The sequence below is a fragment of the Prionailurus bengalensis genome, chromosome B4 (genome assembly GCF_016509475.1).
Source record: "Prionailurus bengalensis isolate Pbe53 chromosome B4, Fcat_Pben_1.1_paternal_pri, whole genome shotgun sequence".
Classification (NCBI taxonomy): domain Eukaryota; kingdom Metazoa; phylum Chordata; class Mammalia; order Carnivora; family Felidae; genus Prionailurus; species Prionailurus bengalensis.
In genome coordinates, this window is record NC_057358.1 from 52,322,663 (window position 1) to 52,344,135 (window position 21,473).

The 21,473-nt window shown below is 34.8% G+C and overlaps 1 protein-coding gene across 8 annotated transcripts in view; it reads left to right on the forward strand.

Moving 5' to 3' along the window:
- Positions 1 to 21,473, forward strand: part of PLEKHA5 (pleckstrin homology domain containing A5) — a 239,436-nt gene that overhangs the window by 125,943 nt on the left and 92,020 nt on the right. For all 8 annotated transcript variants that reach the window (XM_043562218.1, XM_043562227.1, XM_043562226.1 and 5 more), the window contains exons 4-6: positions 16,654 to 16,737; positions 17,901 to 18,021; positions 20,864 to 20,968. In XM_043562218.1, coding sequence (XP_043418153.1) covers positions 16,654 to 16,737; positions 17,901 to 18,021; positions 20,864 to 20,968 — 310 coding nt within the window. The remainder of the gene's footprint in view (positions 1 to 16,653; positions 16,738 to 17,900; positions 18,022 to 20,863; positions 20,969 to 21,473) is intronic.

Here is a 21,473-nt window from a genome sequence, read left to right on the forward strand (position 1 = left end):
TGTATATATTTTTTTGTTCCTTAAAGAGAACTAAATGAACAATTCTCAGAAATTCCTGTGGAGATGTTAACAGTATTCATTACATAATGTTTTTATTAGCATGTATATTAATACTAACTTAAACTAATTAACAGTTGGTTGAAGCTGCTTCTATTTACTTAAGTTTTTAATTATTTGGTGTGTTTCAGTAATGTGATTCGAAACAGGAATCTTCATTAACCTAAAATTTGAAAGCAATATAATGGTAGGAAATTATTATAGACAGTATTTTGGCATTTAAAGAAATAAAGTTACTACTGCAATTGGCTATAAAGGCTGGGCAACATGTCTTTAAAGATTTATTTCTTACTAACAATATTCATGCTTCTTTGAATTTCACTATGTATATTGATTTACTTGTTTTGAAACCATTAATTTAAGGAGTAGATTAGGTTGGGCAAGACTTTTTTTGTCTGTAGCTATTTTGCTTATAATTCTCTTCTCCACTGTGAGGAGATGAATAATATTTTAATATCATACTATTTATATAGTAAAACTGAAGCCTTTAAAGTCTTTTACTTTTTTACATTTTGCCATTTCTGGTATAATTCTTTTTATGCGGGTTTAGTAGCAGCCTTGTGATTTCAAGGTTTTTTTAGAAGAATTTTCAAATAAAGTTTACTCTTAAAGAACAGGCACCATCTGCTTTTTAAGTCTAGTTGAAGTAAGAGCAATATGGAAATTCTTAATATTTTAAATATTTTCACATCAATTTACTGAAACAAAGAATAAGACTCCTTGTACACATTTTTGTGTGAATTACGTAAGTATTGAAAGGAAATTATCTACGTCATCTTTTTATTTGTGAATGTGCAAAAATACCAGACTTGAGGAATTTGCAATAACTGCCTCATACATGACTCCTAGTACATTATACTTCTATATTTGGAAGCAGAGAAATACAGAAGTAGGGTCTCAAGTTCATTTTATTTGATTTGACGGCCTTAATTCACGATTCACAGTTTTTCCCTTGAGTTGCAAGATTTTCAGCTGGAAGCTGAAAATTCTGCCCAAAGCCAGAAAATTTAAGTATATGGAGCACTCATGAATATTTTTATTCCCTTTAAAATTTTATCTTGAATCCACTTAAAATATTTTAACATGTTTTTAAAATAGCCTGTATTTTAAACTTAATCAGAAAGTTACAGTAGTCACAATGAATTATAATATATTCAGTATACATATTAAACAAAGATGTTTTTGAGGCGTTATGACATCAGAGGTCATTGGCCTAAATGCTACTAAAGTTGAAGGGAAGTTACTTAAACTTCTTTGTATGAACAGGAAATTAAATCTGGCCAAAAAGGAGGGGTCAGGGGAAGATGAGCAGAACTGCAGGAGGAAATAACCTGAAACTGACATAAAAGTTTTACTGAAATCTAAAGCAGTAGAGAATAAAGTACTTGTCTGTTTTCTAATGAATAGGTATGCTTTAAGGAACTCTTTCCATCAGTATTGAAGCCTGATGGAAAAATATAATTGCGCCATTCTTTAAGTTTGAAATTTAGCATAATAAAACTCAGATGAAATCATATTCTTGAAGTTACTAATAGTCTTAAACTGTATTTTTGTTCTCTAGGGCATACAGTACAAAATCTTGCGCATAATCGATGCCTAATAAATATTTGATTATGAGTAAATGAATTGATTAAGCAAGTTAAATGAATGAGGAGACCCCCTTGATCTTTGTATTGGAGAGATTTCATTTTCACTCTGATAATGCAAACCTACTAGTTAGCAAACCAACTAATAGGATACCATGACCTGTACTCTGTTAGAAGAAACCGTATCTCAGGAGTGCAGTACCTGCCAAGTCCATAGCCAGCAGTGGCCACTGGATTTCATTGGTGGCTCTACTTATTGTATCTATCTCTATCGTAGGAAGTGAGCCTTACCCCTGCTATTCTGGGTCAGATTTCTATCCCACCTCATCTGTACGTGAGAAATTTCTCAGTACTCAGGGATAATGATTTGTTGACTAAATGGAGCCTTAATTAAGTGCTGCGTGCGTCACAAGTGCGTTGAACCTTTTCAGAGTTATAAAAAATATATTTGCTCCTAGGAGTAGAGGAAATACATTGCTTCAAAACTTATATGCTAAATGTTTTATGTGTAAGTGTGTTGTTACTCAAAGCCTAGATTTTCTGCCCCATTTCTGTATCCTCTCTTTTCAGTATGTGCTGCACTCTCACCACATCTGACCGGCTACTCTTGCTGATCCTGAAGCTCAGTTCAAATGGCACCCATTTCTGTGACATCTTTCCTGCTCTTTCCCTTCTAAGCAAGATCAATCCCTAATTGGTCTCCCCTTTATATTTTGATTATGGTTATATTACTCTTCCTGTTTCTTTATTTATATTATCATTAAGGCTGTGTCACCAGTGCCTGTGTCATATTGAATGAAGTATTTAAGTTACACAAAAATATAGCCATTTTGGAAGAAAAGCTACCTTTTGTTGTTGTTTATAAAATCTTTGTTTCATAGAAGTATCATTTGACTTGGTAGTAGTAACTACCTTTTTGTTCTTGAGGTGGTTGCTCAGATAAAGCTCTTGCAGTATTAAAATGATGAAACACTGCAGTGAAGAAGAGTAAAATTCAGTAATTACTGATTTTTTTTTTTCTGTTTGAATTGAGCTATTCTGTCAGTTTGACTATTGGGAAGAATGCTTCACCTACAGTAAAATAACTGGATCTTTTTTGAAATCATGTGGTTCTTTATGTGTAGGTTAGAGTTAGATTAACTTTTTAAAGTGGTATATGACCACACATAGAAGAAATAGTGCTTAAATTCAACTTTTTCTAATTTGTTGTTTGCTTCCTTACCAATGGTAGTAAACTTCTATTTAATGCATGTTACAATAAAACATTAGTAATTAGCATTCATTAGCAAGTAGTAGAGTTGTCTGAATTAATGCAATTCTATGTTTATATATATTGAGTATGGCATTGAATGCCACATTATTGCATTTAAATGCTAAGAATATTCTTTTTTTTTTTTTTAAGTTTATTGGAGCTCCTGGGTGGCTCAGTAGGTTAAGCGTCTAACTTTGGCTTAGGTCATGGTCTCACAGTTCATGAGTTTAGGCCCTGCATCGGGCTCTGTGCTGACAGCTTGGAGCCTGCAGCCTGCTTCTGATTCTGTGTCTGCCTCTCTCTTTACCCCTCCTCCACTCACACTCTGTCTCTCTCAAAAAAATAAAATGGTAAAAAAAAAAAAAGTTTATTTATTTTGAGAGAGAGAGAACACATGAGAGCAGGGGAGGAGCAGAGAGGAGAGAGAGAGAAAATACCCAAGCGGGCTCCACACTGTCGCAGTGTCAGCGCTGAGCCCAACATGGGGCTCAGTCTCATGAACCGGGAGATCTGACCTGAGTCAAGATCAAGAGTCAGATGCCTAGCTGACTGAGCCACACAGGGCACCCCAAGAATATTCTGACTACTGAAATGTTTCTGAGTTGGAGTTCTGCTTAGTTTTATTTTAAAACTCCATTAGACTTCTGTAAATAAAACTTTTTTATACAAGTGACTCTAATTTTTCAAATAAGTATTCTTTTAAACTATAGGGGCACCTGGGTGGCTCAGTCGGTTAAGTGTCTGACTTTGGCTCAGGTCATGATCTTGTGGTCTGTGATCTCCCAGTTTGTAAGTTCAAGCCCTGCTTCTGGCTCTGTGCTGACAGCTCAGAGCCCAGAACCTGCTTCAAATTGTCTCCCTCTCTCTCTGCTCCTCCCCTGCTCATGCTTTCTCTCTCTCTCTCTCTCTCAAAAATAAATATTCAAAAATTTTTTAAAAAATTAAACTACTTTAATATACCCTATGATCATTTTATGTTCCTATGTGTGGTATTACAGTTGCTTTTTGCATAGGTCATTCAACAGTAAACTTTAACCTCAGGTCAAATTATCAGGTTCCTCATTCATTAAATTATAGTCCTATACAAACCATTGTACTTTGTATTTAAGACAGAGCAGAGAGGAACTCCTGGGTGGCTCAGATAAGTGTGTGGCTTCAGTGCAGGTCATGATCTCACAGTTCATGGGTTCAAGCCCTATGTAGGGCTCTCTGCTGTCAGCACAGAGTCTGCTTTAGATCCTGTCTCCCTCTTTCTCACTGCCCCACCCCTGCATGCACTCTCCCGCACACGTGCACGCGCACTCTCTCTCTCTCTCTCAGAAATAAACATTTTTTCAAAAGAAGAAAAAAGAGCAGAGAGCCAGCAACTTTGTAAAGCAAGGAAGTGACATCATTTTACTTTTCAAGAAATCTCTCCTAGAACATTCAAGTTTAGCTGCTATTTAGTGAGAACTTAGTTAGGTCCAGGTAATGTGTATTTGTGCTACCAAGTACTTTTTTCTTTTAAAAGTCCTATTGCATAGGGTTTATTATTGTTGTTTGGGTTTTAGTTCAAAAAAGAATTTAAGGCTCAGTGAGGAGGATGCTCTAAATAGGAGAGAGCCTAGTTAAAATGAGGTGAATTTGAATGTTGTTAAAAGACTCTTGGGGAGATAAGAGCCTAAACAAAGGCAGTGATGGAGATGTCTTTAGTTGTGTGTTCTCTAGGGTGATGTGTGGGTGACAGCCAGAAATGTCACCTGATTCTTGAATGTTTGACAGGAAATTACTTTGGTGGATTAGTGCGTATATTTGAAGAATCCTATTTCTGTTCTCACCATTAAGTGCCATTTAACCTTGCCATTTAAAAGCTCCTTAAGAGTCACTCAGATGACTTACAAGTGAAAGAATTACCTAAATTATTTTAGGTATTTTTGCCTATAATGTGTTTTGTAATTCAAGTGTTTTGTATCAAGTGTTCTAAAAGGTAATGGTGCCATAACACTCAGGATATGTAGCAATTATTAATGTGATAGACACATTTTGTCTGTAACTAGCATGGAGTTAATTGAATTATTCTTGATGTTACTTCCAAAATTATTTAAATCTGTTAAAAAGTATTTATAGATTGTAAATGAACATGTTGGTGTTATTTAAGGTTTTGTTGAAAAGCTGGATTAGAAATTATCTACAAATAACCCAGAAGTAAAACAAATGAATTTGTATGTGAGCCTAATATTTTTAATTTTTTGTCTTTATTGTTCCTAGTCTATAATAATGTTTTCATATTTATACTTACAGCATTACACCATGTTCTTTTTTTCCTACTGGGAAAAACAAGATACTCAGTTCCTGTTGGGTGCTTTTTTAAACCCATGCTTTACAGTTATTTGTACTTAAATTCTTTGGTACCTGTAATTGGGAATGTGAGGCAGTGTTTATGATTATGCTGTGATAATCTTATCTGAGCATCTAAGACTGGAAAATGATTCTGAAGCCTTAGAGAATAGGAAGATGGAAAAGAGATAGGGAATCTAAAATTAAATTGGAACTGGGAAGGTTTCATTATTCTGCTTCAGATAGATGTGGTCTTGGGGTGATGCCAGGCAGTGAGGCAGAAGGAGACAAGACGAGCAGCGAAGGAGGCTGTGTGTCACTGGTCTGTGGAAAAAGGGAAGGACCTCTGAGGAAAGTACAGTGTTGTGTTATGTTGTGTTGTGTTTTAGTACCATTGGGCAGAAACGCAGAAGATGGAGGGCAGAACTGAAAAGTCTCATTGGCTGAGATAAGATTCAAGGCAGGGGCAGCTATTGAAAGTTGGGGATCTGAAAAGGACACAGCTCAGGCCTTGGGGCTGCCTCTTCCTCGCCTTGTCACTGTGTGACTTCTGACAGCTTTGTGAATCCTGTGAGCCTCAGTGTATGCATTTTGTAAAGTGAAGATAGTAACCTCAGAGGGTCTATGTGAGGATCGATAGTCACATTTTAAGCACAGGTGTGACAGCTGAGTGTGTGAGCAGCACTCGCTGTCCTGCTCAAGTGGTAGTGATGATCAAGGTGATAATTTTGATACTTTTTGCTGAGAGTGAGGATCAATGAGGTACTCGCACCTAAGAAATCCTTTCTTTTTAACCCCCCAGAAATGGGAGATGATCCATTTGCTAAATGATGAGAGGAGAAAGGAGAGAAAGAGTTAAGACCTTAAGGAGATGGTGGGTAAATGAATCACTGAGGTTTGAGCAGGATGTCTGGAAACAGTTAGTTCTTAAGTTAAAGGCAAACGGCATTTAGAAGAAATGCGGGGAAAGGAAACATATACTTTTCATGTTTTGCAAAAAAAAAAAAAAATTATACTCTTTTAGACTGCTAACTCAGTGGTTATCTCTTCACATAAGGTTCAAGAATTGAGTCTCAAGAAAAGGCAGGGCACTTATAGTGTTTTTCTCTTGTTCTTAAAACATTGCCTTTAACTGTGGGCACAGTTTTCCATGCCAACATATTTTCATTTTAAAAATAAATTGCAGACATAGTCATTGTGGTAGTCAGATTTTGACATAACATTTTCTCCTTTTTATTAAAAGAAAAATAAAATACTTATCTGTATAAAACATTAACAAACTTAACATGTAACAGTATTTTTAATATTTCTCTGAACTACCTTAGAACAAATTTAATAACTAAGTCACAACTACAAACATGTTTTCAGAACCTAATTTGAGACTCTTTGAGTCTCAAAGTGATAAGGCTGTATGATTTCTAGTGATAAAAGCTCTTCAATTTTAGAATAATCTGGAAAGTGTTACTGTCTAATAGTATACTGAAACCAAGGACAAATTGAGAATGTACAATACTCCATTTTGTGTTAGAAGGATACTAAAAACAAAAAAGTCATAAATACACATATGAGCTGTTTGCTCTACAGCTTTCAGACTAATTTGGGAAATAAATAGCCTCCGTAGTTCCCACACCTCTTCCACCTTGCTCCCTTCTAACAACATTGTGAATATGTGGCACCTTTTATGCGTTGAGCCCTTGTAAAAATCCAAGTCATGATACTGGCTTCGTTGCCAAACCTCTATGATACCCTGTTTTTCTTATACTAAATTAAATCCTTCTTTCTTCCCCATAAGGGAAACACATGATTCAGAGCAAATCATATAAACGGGGTTGCATCTGAGTTTAGTAAGAGACAACCAAAATCTCTTCTGTGGAATAGTTTTCTAAAACCACATATTTTTTATGCACAGTAGATAAATTTTCACTGTATTGCCACAGTTACACATATAAAACACTACTAAAGCTTACTTTGTCTAATGTATTATTACTCAGAAGAATTATATTGGTTGTTATTGGCAATGTTAATAGCAGCTTTGATATTTATTTCTTAAAAAACCATGGATTTTATGTATTAAGCAGTCATTGAAATTATGCATGATACAAAAGCGTTGAAACTCATACACACACACACACACACACACACACACACACACAAATAAGTATTCCCATAGGAGAAAATTGCAATACTAATTAAATATCCAGAACATTGCTGTTAGTTGGCGAAAACATTAAAAAAAAAATTCTGGCAACAAAAGCAAAAATAGTGGGACTAAATCAAACTAAAAAGCATTTGCACAACAAAATGAAAAAGCAATATAACAGGGGTGCCTGGGTGGCTCAGACAGTCAAGCATCTGACTTCTGGTTTCAGCTCAGGTCACAATCTCACAGTTTGTGGGTTTGAGTCCCGCATCAGGCTCTGAGCTGATGATGCAGAGCCTGCTCAGGATTCATATTCTCATTCTCATTCTCTCTCTCCCTCTCCCTCTCTCTCTCTCTCTCACCCCCCTCTCTCTCTTTCTCAATCTCCGCCCCCACTTCCCCTAAGCACTCTATATCTCAAAAAACAAATAAACAAAAATTTTAAAAAATGGCAGTCTACCAGGTGAGAGGAAATATTTGCAAATCATATATTTGATAAGGAGTTAATACCCAAAATATATAAAGAACTTTTACAACCCAATAGCAACTGATTTTTAAATCTTTTTTTCCCCTCTGTCTTTCTAAACCCCTATTGGGGTTTGTATATGAAATGTGCAATTTTGTGCATTTTATGCATGTACTTAGTGCATGGAGGGAGGTATTTCTTTAGCAATGTCATTGGCACCTTCCCTTAAAAGTGTTCTGCTGAGGGAAGACTAGCAATGTGGACTGAACACAAAATGCCTTGCTCCAATGACCCTGGAAAGGGACACAATACCAGCTTCTCCTATCTTCAGTGTGCTGCTATGTAGTTTAAATTATTCTTCATATAAAAAGCACCTGTCGCTGAGAGTTGACTCAAACCCAGTGAATTGCTCTATTTTCACAACGAGGCTATAAGGAGTAATGTAGTTTATCAGCTTTCCCTGTTCATGTAGACTGCTAGAAAGCTCAGTACTGCTTAAAATGGTACAGCTTCACCCAGATTTTCTAGTACAGTTACCTAGATGATGCATTATTTGGTTCATAAATACAAGATTTGAAAAGAAATAAGGTAGAGTAGTAAGTATATTCCATCTCCGGCAGACATGTCTTTTTTAATTTGTTATTTATATAATCTGATAGAGACACAATGTTTTACACACACTGATTTATTCATCTTAAGATCTTTTAAAACTAAATTATTATTGAACGAAGTATTTCCATAGAGGCTCTAAATAAGCAGGTCTTGCATTTGGTCTTCTAGTTTAGTAAATGATTACATGTCTGGTAATAAATAGTGAAGAAGGCATAATGCCAGAAAACAAGTAATTTGTGTTGCTGTTTGTCAATTTCTTGATATTTTCCTGAAAATGGAATTGATTCAACCTTTTTATCTGGACTCGTAATAGAGCATGATCCTCAGATTAAGCTAGTGAATATGCCCTATTTTCTTTGGTCCTGAACTCTCCAGAATAGCTGAGTCCATTTTTTTTTTTCTTTTTTAAGTGTTGCTTGTCACTATTTAAGAATCTTCTCACATCCTGCCTTTGCTAGCATAAAAACACAGCTAATCTTTCTTTGGAACTTTTGTATTAGAATTACTTTTCTCCTCTGTCTTTTTGACATATTAGGGGCAGGTATCTTTACCAGAAGCATGAAAACCAAGAGAGATTACAACTTTATTCTTTTACAGTAAATACTGAGTACAGTAGCCCCTTATCTGCAGAGGATACATTCTAAGACACCCCCTACCCCCAGCAGTGGATGCCTGATTGCACAAATAGTACCAAATCCTATATATGCTATGTTTTTTCCTATACATGCATACCTATGGTAAAGCTTAATTTATAAATTAGGCACAGTAAGAGATTAACAACTATAACTAATAATAAAATAGAACAACTATAGTCTACTGTAGTAAAAGTCATATGAATATGATCTCAAAATATTTTGTTCTGTACTCACCCTTGTTCTTTTGATGATGTGAGATGATAAAATGCCTATGTGATGAGGTGAAGTGAGTAGAATGACACAGGTATTAATGCACATCATGAGGCTACCAGTGGCCTTCTGGGGATAGGTCAAAAGGGTCATCACTGCAGTTGAGCCATGGGTAACTGAAACACAGAAAGCGGAAAACCATGGGTGAGAGGGGGCTACTAGGTGGGTACTATTTTAAACTTTGAACATAAACAGTTGACTGACCAGTAATTTAATGACAATGACATGCTGAAAGTCCTGTTGTTCACAATAAATATAAGCCAACAGTTATGGAGGACTTACTCTGTCCCAGGCCATGTTTATACCGCTCACTCTTTTAATCCTCATAAACGTCTCCACTATAAAGTAAGTTTCATGAGGGCAAAGATTTTTATGTTTTCTTCACTGCTATCCCCGGTGCCTAGAGCAACTCTGAAAAAAATAACCAACCTTGATACAGTTACTGGTACTAAGCTAAGGAAACTGAGGCATGGAAAGTTAAAGTAATTTAGATACCTAGCTAATGAGTCCGGGAGCTGGGATTTAAGCCTAGGTGGCCTGATAACAGAACCTGTGCTCTCAATTGCTGTTATTTCCTCCTGCCTCTGTTGTCTCTAGAGAAATACAGAAACACAAAGAAATAGTAAATGTGGCGTATTCAGCAGAGTTAATTGTTAGAGGGCTTTGATGGTCAACCATAGGCTTACATAACCTCACACTATTGGCATTTTGGGCTCCGTACTTTTTTCCTGTGGAAATCTTGCCTGTGCATTGTAAGACATTTAGCAGCATCCTGGACTCTACCCACTAGATACCAGTCCCACTTGTGACATTCAAAAATATTACCAGACATTTCCAAATGTCCCCTGGGAAATAAAATCACTCCCAGTTGAGATCCACTAGTCTAGACTTAGACATTAAACCAACACAGACAAGGGCTGCTGCCTGGCTCAGTCAGTGTGGATGGAGCATGCTGACTCTTGATCTCGGGGGGTTGCAGGTTAGGGCCCCTATGTTGAGCGTAGAGATTACTAAAAAATAAAATCTTTAAGGGGTTTACTCAGGCACTTAAGCATCCAACTCTTGATTTCAACTTAGGTCATGATCTCATGGTTCATGAAATTGAACCCTGCTTTAGGCTCTGTGCTGACAGTGCAGAGCCTGCTTGGGATTCTTTCTCTCTCTCTCTCTCTCTCTCTCTCTCTCTCTCTCTCTCTGTCTCTGCCTGCTCCCCACTCCCAAAATAAATAAATAATCTTTTAAAACATAAAATAAAATCTTCTAAAAAAATAAGACATCAGAGAAGCCAGAAAGTATGAGTAGGTAAATACTGGGCATCACATTTGTTAAAGTTAGGACTTCTGCTATGCCACAGAGAATTCAAAGACACGATGGGAAATAGTTTGTTCTGTGATCTTAAGAATGTCTTATATCAAGACCTGAATTTTATCCCTGCTTTATAAGGATTCCACTAGAAACACAAATTTATGTAACATTATACCTTTCCAGTACTTCTTTTCGTTCATGATGAGCATAAAAATCTCTGGCAAGGATTTTTAAAATGGCATCTTTTCTATTAAAGCTTCAAAATGCACTTTTTGCAGCATAGACGTATGTTAGTTTGGAACTAAGTGGTCCAATCAATTTTGCTATAACACAACATGTATGTTCCTAAAAATCACATCACTGTGCAAAATCAGGCAATGGAAATCAGGGGCTTTTGTGGAAAAGAACTTCATTGGAAGACCCCTCAAAAACTTCATTAGTGACACATAAAAACAAAGATAGGAAACTAATAAAAGTGGTTGCACAATTTTACTGTTAAATTGTTAGGAAACACAAAAATACTGCAGATACACTTTGCCTTGAAAAAAGACCCACAGTTTGCATAGTGGAAGTGGACATTGGGACGGTTTTAAGTTGTGAGTTTTGGGAAGTTTTGGAAGTACGGGAATCTGAAATTAGATGGAAAGTTGTATCACTACATGTGAATGGGTGTGTTGCATAAAACAGGCAGTGAACTAACGTAGCTGACAGATGTTTGAGGTTGTGCAATTGTATGATTGATGTACTCCTGTACACACAAACAGGACAGGATCACAGACAAGAGCATGCGTAAAAAATGTGGAATTTATGTGACTGATATTCAAAGTGTTCCCTAACATATGAATCACGTTGGAGAACACACTTTTCCACATTTACATGGAATGTATTCCACATATCAGTTACAACAGAACTGATAGTACTCCTGATCTGAATTTTGAGGCCCTTCCATAAAAGAAAAAAACTGGTGGACTACAAAAGGATAGCAGATGTAGGATGAAAACATATGCTTTGTAAACAGTGCAAGGGACAAACTTTAGTAGAATTGAGGAAAAGCTGAGAATCATTGTCCCTACCCTCCTTCCTGGTCCTGAGCAGACAGTCCTCCTTCGTGCCAGAGACAGTGGCCCTGACTTGATACTTAAACAGTAGGCCAGCCATCTCCCACAGTGCCCAGTTGGTATATATGGATAGCATATATGAACTCTAACATTAACAGAGATGGCTTTGTGGAGATTTTTAAAGACTCATTTGGATTTCATTTACAATTCTTTCACTTATTGGCACTCAGTACTCATTTAATTCATATTTTTAGTTTCTGTCTATAATTTCCAAATTATGTTTATCCTTACCATTACAATACCTTAAAATGAAACATTAGTATAAAAATGAAGTGTAAATGCCAACGTAAGGAATGATTTTGAAATTTAAAATAAATTTTTAGATATATAAAAATATATATAAAAATATATTTGCTCAGGGGCAGTAAGGATTGGCAATCCTATCAGGTGATAGGAAATTACCACATTTAAACAATTAAGACTGGAATTGATATTTTGCTTTAAAAATTTTTTTAAACGTTTATTTGTTTTTGAGAGAGAGACAGAGACAGAGTGTGAGTGGGGGAGGGACAGAGAGCTAGGGAGACACAGAACTCGAAGCAGACTTTAGGATCCATGCTGTCAACACAGAGCCCGACGTGGGGCTTGAACTCACTAACCATGAGATCATGACCTGAGCCGAAGTTGGATGCTTAACCGACTGAGCCAGCCAGGCACCCCAATTTTAATTTTTTTTAATGGAATAATTAAAAAATGTTACTATGACTTTTCTATTTGATAATTATGTTGTTTAAATTAGTTTTCAGGAACCAGATTTTAGGAATACTGTATAAGACAGAACAAATGAATAAACATTTGAGAGGACTTTTTATTTATCTGTTTATTTATTATACATCCAAGTTAGTTAGCATATAGTGCAATAATGATTTCAGGAGTAGATTCTGGTGATTTAGCCCATCCCCCCACCCACAAGCCCTCCAGCAATCCTCAGTTTGTTCTCTGTATTTAAGAGTCTCTTATGTTTTGTCCCCCTCCCTGTTTTTATATTATTTTTGCTTCCGTTCTCTTATATCAATCTGTTTTGTATCTTAACATCCTCATATGAATGAAGTCATATGATATTTGTGTTTCTATGATTGATTTCACTTAGCAGAATACACTCTGGTTCCATCCACATAGTTGAAAATGGCAACATTTCATTCTTTTTGATTGCTGAGTAATACTCCTATATATATATATATATATATATATATATATATATATATACACACACGTATATATATGTATATGTATATATACACACATACATATGCATATATATGTGTGTATGTGTGTGTGTATATATACATACACACAGACACACACACACACACCACATCTTCTTTATCCATTCATCCATTGATGGACCTTTGAGCTCTTTCCATACTTTGGCTATTGTTGATAGTGCTGCTATAAGCATTGGGGGGCATGTACCCCTTCAAAACAGCACACCTGTATCCCTTGGGTAAATACCTAGTAGTGCAATTTCTGGGTCATAGGGTAGTTCTATTTTTAATTTTTGAGGAACCTCCATATTGTTTTCCAGAGTGGCTGTACTAGTTTGCATTCCCACCAGCAGTGCAAAAGAAATCCTCTTTCTCTACATCCTTGCCACCATCTGTTGCCTGAGTTGTTAATTTTAGCCATTCTGACTGGTGTAAGGTGGTATCTCATTGTGGTTTTAATTTGTATTTCCCTGATGATGAGTGATGTTGAGCATTTTTTCATGTGTCTGTTAGCCATCTGGATATTTTCTTTGGAGAAGTATCTATTCATATGTTTTGCCCATTTCTTCACTGGATTGTTTTTTGAGAACTTCTCTATAGAATTTGGATACTAACGCTTTATCTGATGTGTCATTTGCAAATATCTTTTCCCATCTCATTGGTTGCCTTTTAGTTTTGCGCATTGTTTCCTTTGCTTTGCAGAAGGTTTTTTTCAACTACTGGATGAGGTCCCAGTAGTTGAGAGGATATCTTTATTTTATGTTACAGTTATGCTTATGTAGTGAGAAAGGTTATTTCTTTCATTAAAAAATATTATGGTCATATTGTTTTATTGCATTTCTCTATTGCACTTCACAGATAGTGTTTTCTACAAATTGAAGGTTTGTGGTAACCCTGCTTGTGTTAATCTATTGGCACTGTTTTTCCAACAGCTGTTGCCCACTTCACGTCTCTATCACATTTTGGTGATTTCTCACAATTATTTCAAACTTTTTCATTATTCATTTGTTCTGGTGATCTGTGATCAGTGACTGAGACTCACTAAAAGCTTAGATGATAAATAGCATTTTTTAACAATAAAGCATTTTAAATTAAGGTATGTACATTGGGGGTTTTTTTAGACATAATGTTATTGTACACTTAATAGTGTAAACATAACTTTTATATGCGCTAGGAAACCAGAAAATTCATTTCTCAGTTTATTGTGATACTCACCTTATTTCAGTAATCTGAAATGAAACCTGCAATACCTCTAAAATATGCCTGTAAAATACTTTTGTGTTAGAGTGTCCTTGTAGATTTTATAGGAATTTTATGTCAATATAGTATCAACAGTAAATTTTTAAAAACCTCACACACATTGGATACTTTGAAGAAATGAACATAAATATATTTGTATTTCATATTGATTTTAGTCACTGGTCTTTTAAGCTAGAATAGTAAGATTTTTATTAGGTTTACTGTTTAAGACATTGTGCTCTGAAAAGTACTTAGATAATAAAATCACCATTTCACTCAAAACAGCATCCACTTTTAGGCAAAAGAGTGTGCTCTTTTTAAACCATTCAGTATTTAGGTATCTCCATTCCTTTATGTTTTTTTCTAATGGACACCCAAATCCATGTAGTGGTCAGGATATCAGAGTAGTCTCTTAGCCAGATAACTATTGCAGAGCCATGTTGTTACAATCTAGATCTTCCAGAATTTGGGGAATGGAGTCTACTGTATTCCTCCTAGATGACATAGCCTAGGGAAATAATGCAACATATAAGGGTTTGTTTGCTTTCTTTTTGCAATATTGGACTTTTATGGAAAGAATTTGTATATTTCTGTTCTATCTACTTCTGCCTTTTTAATGCTTCCTAGGAGAGGCTTTAAGAAAACAAAAGATGCTATCTTCCTTTTTTTTTTTTTTTTTTTTTTTAATCACTAAGGTGTCCTAATCCCTGTCCTTGATTACTTTACCCCCTCCCTTTTTCTCCACACTTTTATTCTGTTAAACATCACAATTTATATACCTCGACACATTCATGGTGTTCATCACATCTGGGTACTTCAGAATTTTCCACTTACCTGCAGAGGCTGTACTTCCCTAATTATTCTGTTACCAGTTTACTGCTTATTACATAAACTGCTATCCCACATGAGACCTTAGGTTTCCACCATTGAACTCACTCACATACTTCAAAATTTTTTTTACTGTTTATTTATTTTTGAGAAAGAACACAAGCAGGGGAGGAGCAGAGAGAGGGAGACACAGAATCTGAAGTAGGCTCCAGGCTCTGAGCTTGTTGGCACTGAGCCCGATGTGGGGCTCAAACTCCTGAATTGCAAGATCATGACCTGAGCTGAAGTCAGATGCTTAACCAACTGAGCCACCCAGGCGCCCCACTCACATACTTTTTATGTAGTGAAAATATCGCTCCAAATGGATATTTAAACCCACCAAATCTTAATCTCTCTATTGCATAAAAACAAAACCACCTCAAAAAGCTGATAATTTAGTAGTCTTGTGTGCTTGTTAGACCGGTTATCTAAAGGAATAATAGAGTGGGACGCCTGGGTGGCTCAGTCGGTTGAGTGGCCAACTTCAGCTCAGGTCATGATCTCGCGGTCCGTGAGTTCGAGCCCCGCGTCGGGCTCTGTGCTGACAGCTCAGAGCCTGCAGCCTGTTTCAGATTCTGTGTCTCCCTCTCTCTGACCCTCCCCCATTCATGCTCTCAAAAATAAAATAAACGTTAAAAAAAAATAAAATAAAGGAATAATAGAAACACATTATATTCCATCAGTCATTCTACTCCCACAATAGTCAATATGTATCTGTACCTTTTCTTTTTTGTGGTTTTAGTTTTATTTAATGGATAAAGTTTCAAGTACTATGTTACCAATAAAAATAATATTAATAAAAGTTAGGATATAGAAAAGGAATTTAAATATCTAAAGTTTGCCAGAAAGTTTGTGGCTTGTGGTTATAGAGCACATTTAATAATCTTTTAAGATTAACAAAGCAATATTCAGTTACAGCATCTTGAAATTTTTCTCTGTAAGGAAAGTAAATGATGGATCTTCCTTATAGATCTTGCCTTATAGTATGTGACCCAAAGGGGGAAAATTAATTTATAAATAATAATGTGTATTATTTATCAGTATATATTATACTTTTTTTGGCCTCTAGTATTTTTTATTTAGATAAATCGTTTGGGAATTCTTTTCCCTCTCATTTCTAAGAAGACAGCAGGAGACCTAATCTTATCACTCAGCCTAAAAAGAATAGTATATGAATTTGGCATTACTTCTCTATGATGTGCCTAAATAAAGATACAAAATAATAGAAGTAGGTAGATACTCATTCTTTGTGTCCCACCTATCAAATGTGAAATGCAGTGATCGTGGAGCCAAATCAACTTACTTTTTTATAAAATAGTGAGAAGAAAGAATTGAGGTCAGGCTTGGGAGGTGGGAGGTTCATTTACCTATATGGTAAAACTGTAGTAGCATTCACACATACATGTGTACATGGTAGGTAGTAGAAAGGGTGTATTTGGAGATTTCATCACCTGGGAGTTTGAATTTCATCTCTTTTATTCACTAATGTTATAATAAAGAAATCACTATTTTGCTACCAGAATATTAGAAAAACATTTGTGATAATAGAAGTACATGCATTTTCTCTTTTTCTCTTTTCTTTTAGCCATAATGAAAGGAAAGTAACCTGTAAACATCCAGTCACAGGACAGCCATCACAGGACAATTGTATTTTTGTAGTGAATGAACAGTAAGTAAAGAGTTTCATGGAATGCCTTCGTTTTAAATGGTGTTAGCATTAAGATTGCTGTTATCCAAAAACATATTTTTAAGTTTATTTATTTTGAGAGAGAGTGTGAGCAAGAGGAGCGGCAGTGAGAGGAGAGAGAGAGAATCCCAAGCTCCATGCTGTCATGACCCGAGCCGAAATCAAGAGTTAAGACTAGGACACTTAACCAACTGAGCCACCCAGGCACTCTGCTGTTGTCCATATGTTAATACATTATTATAATTTAACAGTTTCTTATCTGGATATTTGCAGTCAGGTATAACAGAAACCCGTCTATTTACTATGGATGGCATAGGAATATAACTTAAAACTTTCTTTGAGGGGCGCCTGGGTGGCGCAGTCGGTTAAGCGTCCGACTTCAGCCAGGTCACGATCTCGCGGTCCGGGAGTTCGAGCCCCGCGTCAGGCTCTGGGCTGATGGCTCAGAGCCTGGAGCCAGTTTCCAATTCTGTGTCTCCCTCTCTCTCTGCCTCTCCCCCGTTCATGCTCTGTCTCTCTCTGTCCCAAAAATAAATAAACGTTGAAAAAAATTTAAAAAAAAAAAAAAAAACTTTCTTTGATGAAGAATGTAATCTCAGAAGCTGTTGGTACAAACACAGACAGTAAGCTCAAGAGCCCAGAATTTAACGTCAGAGAAACTATAAACTTTGTCAGATTATTAAACTAATGTGAGCTCAGTTTTCTCGTCCTTAAATCAGAGATAGTGGTAATTACCATTTCTTAGGATTATTATAAGCATCAAATGAGATATGTGTGAAAATATTTTATATACTATAAATTTGTTCACAAAAAAAAATAGCTCTTGATATCATTATTTTTATTTTCGATAATAGAATAGCTCATCTTTACTGAGGTTTTAATTTTCCAGTTAGATGACCAAGTAGCATATCTATAATAATGCTTATTAAAATAAACATGATTTTAACCTATCATGTACTTAGGAGATATGCTAATTATATTTAAAATAGTTATAAATATTAAGCTCTGACTCTAGAGCTTATTAAGCTCTAACTAGTATCCAGCTCTTTGGAAAAGTGGGACATCAGCATTATAATTTCTAGGGAAGGTTTATTGTAAAGCAGTCAACATGTACAGCAAGTTTTAGCATTCTGACATATTTTCAGGACTGTTGCAACCATGACATCTGAAGAAAAGAAGGAACGACCTATAAGCATGATAAATGAAGCTTCTAACTATAATATGACTTCAGATTATGGAGTGCATCCGATGAGCCCTGTAGGCAGAGTAAGTTCTTTTGCTTACTGTTAATTACTGATATCTGGTATAATTGGTTGCATCTATTACTATACTCTTAATGGGCTTAGAATTAAAGAATAATTATTTCATTTTTCTTATTACATGAACCAAATTACATTTGAGATAATTTACTTAAGGAATGATGTGGAATATAAAATAATAAGATTATATTTTAATAATTTAATGACTTTTTAAAACTATTATAGAGTTCAGATTTTGAATAATTTTACAAATATATGGATGTTTACGTGAAAAAATGGCAATTTATTGAATCAACTGAAGTTTTAAAGATGAGGGTTAATATAATGGCATAGAAATACCATTTTCTGACTGTTATAAATCCCTAGATTGAGCAGACAAACTTTTTAAAAAGAAATGTAGAATCACTGCCAAAGGGAAACCCTAGGCCACTGTGCTTGATGATTCTGACATATTTAGAATCCATTATACAAAAAGTGCCATAGTCATATGGAAATAGAGGAGGGTGGTGTTTCTTTATAATCACAAAGAAAAATGTTAATTGTTTAATGTAAGGTCCCAGACTTTGTGTCTATAAAAATTTGTAGTTACTGCTTCTATTTATTTTTTTAAGTTATTTAAGTAATCACTGCATCCCACATGGGGCTCGAACTCATGACCATGAGATCAACAGTCTTTCTTATGCTCCTCTGAGCAAGCCACCTGGGGGCCCTTGTAGATATTGTTTCTTATACTTTAAACTACAGTGCTAATATTTTAAGTTTAGAATTTTAGTATGAAAATTTTATCAGTCTCTTAAAACACATGCTACTAAATCTGAATAAATAGTTGCCTTAAAGTTGCTTCTCAGTTCCTATATTAATGGATAGCAAGAGAATCAAGTGATAATAAAAGAATAATCTTTATTAAAAAATAATATATTTTATAATAGAACAGTTACAGTAAATTATGGTTATTATAAAGAAATGGATAATAGGCAGTTATCTATTTTAGATGCCTGTTGTGACGTTTTTGTTTTAATGTTTTTGAAATGAAATTTTGTAGAGTATTACAAGTTAATATAAATTTCTAAATAATGTAAATATTTTCTAATTCTTATGTAACATAAAATGCTAGTAAGGTAACTGAGTATTATAATACTTCATTAATATATTTTAATCAAAATCTAGAGAAATGATATGTAGGTTGAGGGCCAGCAAGTCATTATCTGGAAAGAAAGTCGGATCTCTGCCTCAAACTTTACACTGAAAATTTTCTGGATGGATCAGGTGTTGAAATGTTAAAAACAAAACTATAAAAGCACTACAAAGAACAATGGAAGATTTTTTAAAAAACAAACGCAGAATGCAGATTGGCTTTCTAAATATGACATAAAACCCAAAAATCAAAATAGAAAATAAGGAGATTGAACCATAAATAATTATTATGCATGCATAATATCTGCAATTCATGTAATAATTCACGAATAATTCCTTTATAATCAAAAGAAGTTTTTTGAATCAATAAGGAAAAGGCTTACAGCCTACTTTTTAAATGGGCATATTATGTAAAATCCCCACCCAGAAAATGGAATTTTACTGTTAAATATATGAAAACGATGTTCAAACTCATTCATAATATGAAAAATGCTAATTAAAACAACAAAGGACACCATTTTCACATATCGAATTTGCAAAGGTTAAGAAGTTTTCTAGCGCAGTACCTCGACAACAATGTGGGTAAATAGGCATTTTCTTTATGTAGTAAGCTCCAAGAAACAGTAGAACAGAATAGTAGGTATTATATATGTAATCATTTGAGGAAAAAAAGATATTCCATACCTATGAAAACAGTTATCTTAGATGAATAAGTGCACACATACACACAGTTGACATTGGTTGCCTCATAGGGTTGAGTGCTAGAGCCCAGAGGTAGGAAGTAGATGACCAGTCCCAGTGTGTATCTTTTTGTACCATTTGAGTTGTATACTATGTTTAAGCATTATGTATTCAAAAATAAAGTGAAACGTATCAACAAAACATACTTTGGGAAAATGTGGTTGATATTGGGTCTTAACATTCTGTTATGTACTAATATAAGCTTCAGAAAACAAAATTCTCATGAAATGTGCTGGATTCTAGATAAGTTAAACAATAAGAGATAATTTGATATTACTTACCTTTATAGAGAACTCAAATTCAGCTTCTTTGTTTTTGTTGGTTACCACTACCATTCCTGCTAAATCTTCATACTAAATAAACATAGCAGTATCTCAAAAGATTGTATCTCCTTATGTATACTTTTAAATATATAGTAAACACTATCTATCTGGCATCATTCAAGTTCAGAATTGCCCATAAAGGAGAAGACAGTATATGACATTAAGCAGATCTTTCCAGTCTTGTGTTGACTTGATGTGGTATGTTTTATATCTGAGTATTTCTCTTGACCGTTGACACTGTTCACTTTCTGTAATTGAAATAACATTATTAAATCACATATAAAGCAAAAAGCTCTACATTTCATTTATTCTTAAAGATTTGTTCATTTTTACCCAAGGTTTATTCAATTTATATAGCAGGTAGGACAAAATAGTGCCACACATTGTGCCTTTTTAAAAATTGTATATCCCAGTTTTAAAGGACAGATTGTAAAACTTGTGATTCTTTGTAATATCCTGGGGAAAAATTCTTTGTGCAAAATTCTTACACTTGAAATAAGTAAATCCTCAAAAAGCAGAATTGCTATAATTCATCTGAAAAGATTTAAGTCCTGCATGTGTCAGAGAAATCTGGAGAGATAAAATTATGAAGAAGAAATATAAATACCAACCGTTAATAACACATTTTCTGTTTTTCTTTTTTCTATTTAGACTTCACGGTCTTCAAAAAAAGTTCACAATTTTGGAAAAAGATCAAATTCAATTAAAAGGAATCCTAATGCACCTGTGGTCAGGCGAGGCTGGCTTTATAAACAGGTATTTTTTGTTTGTGTTCTATTTGATGTGAAAGAAAAATGGAATCAAAAGACCTTTTCAGCTGAATGTACCTAGGACAATTATATAAAATAGAGAAGGAACTGTAGAATTAGTCATCCAGAATCTTTTTATTACCACTGAAGAATGTTAGAATAGTAAAGAAAGAAAAAGTAATGGATGTTACTTAGAACACAGATTGTGTGTCTTTGTTGTAGGTATTTCTAGATTTGAAATTAAATACATGCTGTATGAAATCGTTAGGAATACTATGCTAAAATTATCCAGGCAGAAATATTTTTTAAATGGGGAAAAAAAAACATACAGAGATACTGTTCATTTTTCTATTCATTTAAAAATCATTAGAGAAGTGTACAATTATATACTTCTCTGCTTTATAGGGAAATCATAATTGAGATTTTCATAGTTTTCTCAGATTTTTACTTTTAGGCTCTCAAGACTACTCTCTTACATGTGTTGTTTTTTCTTTTTTTCTTTTCCTTTTTTT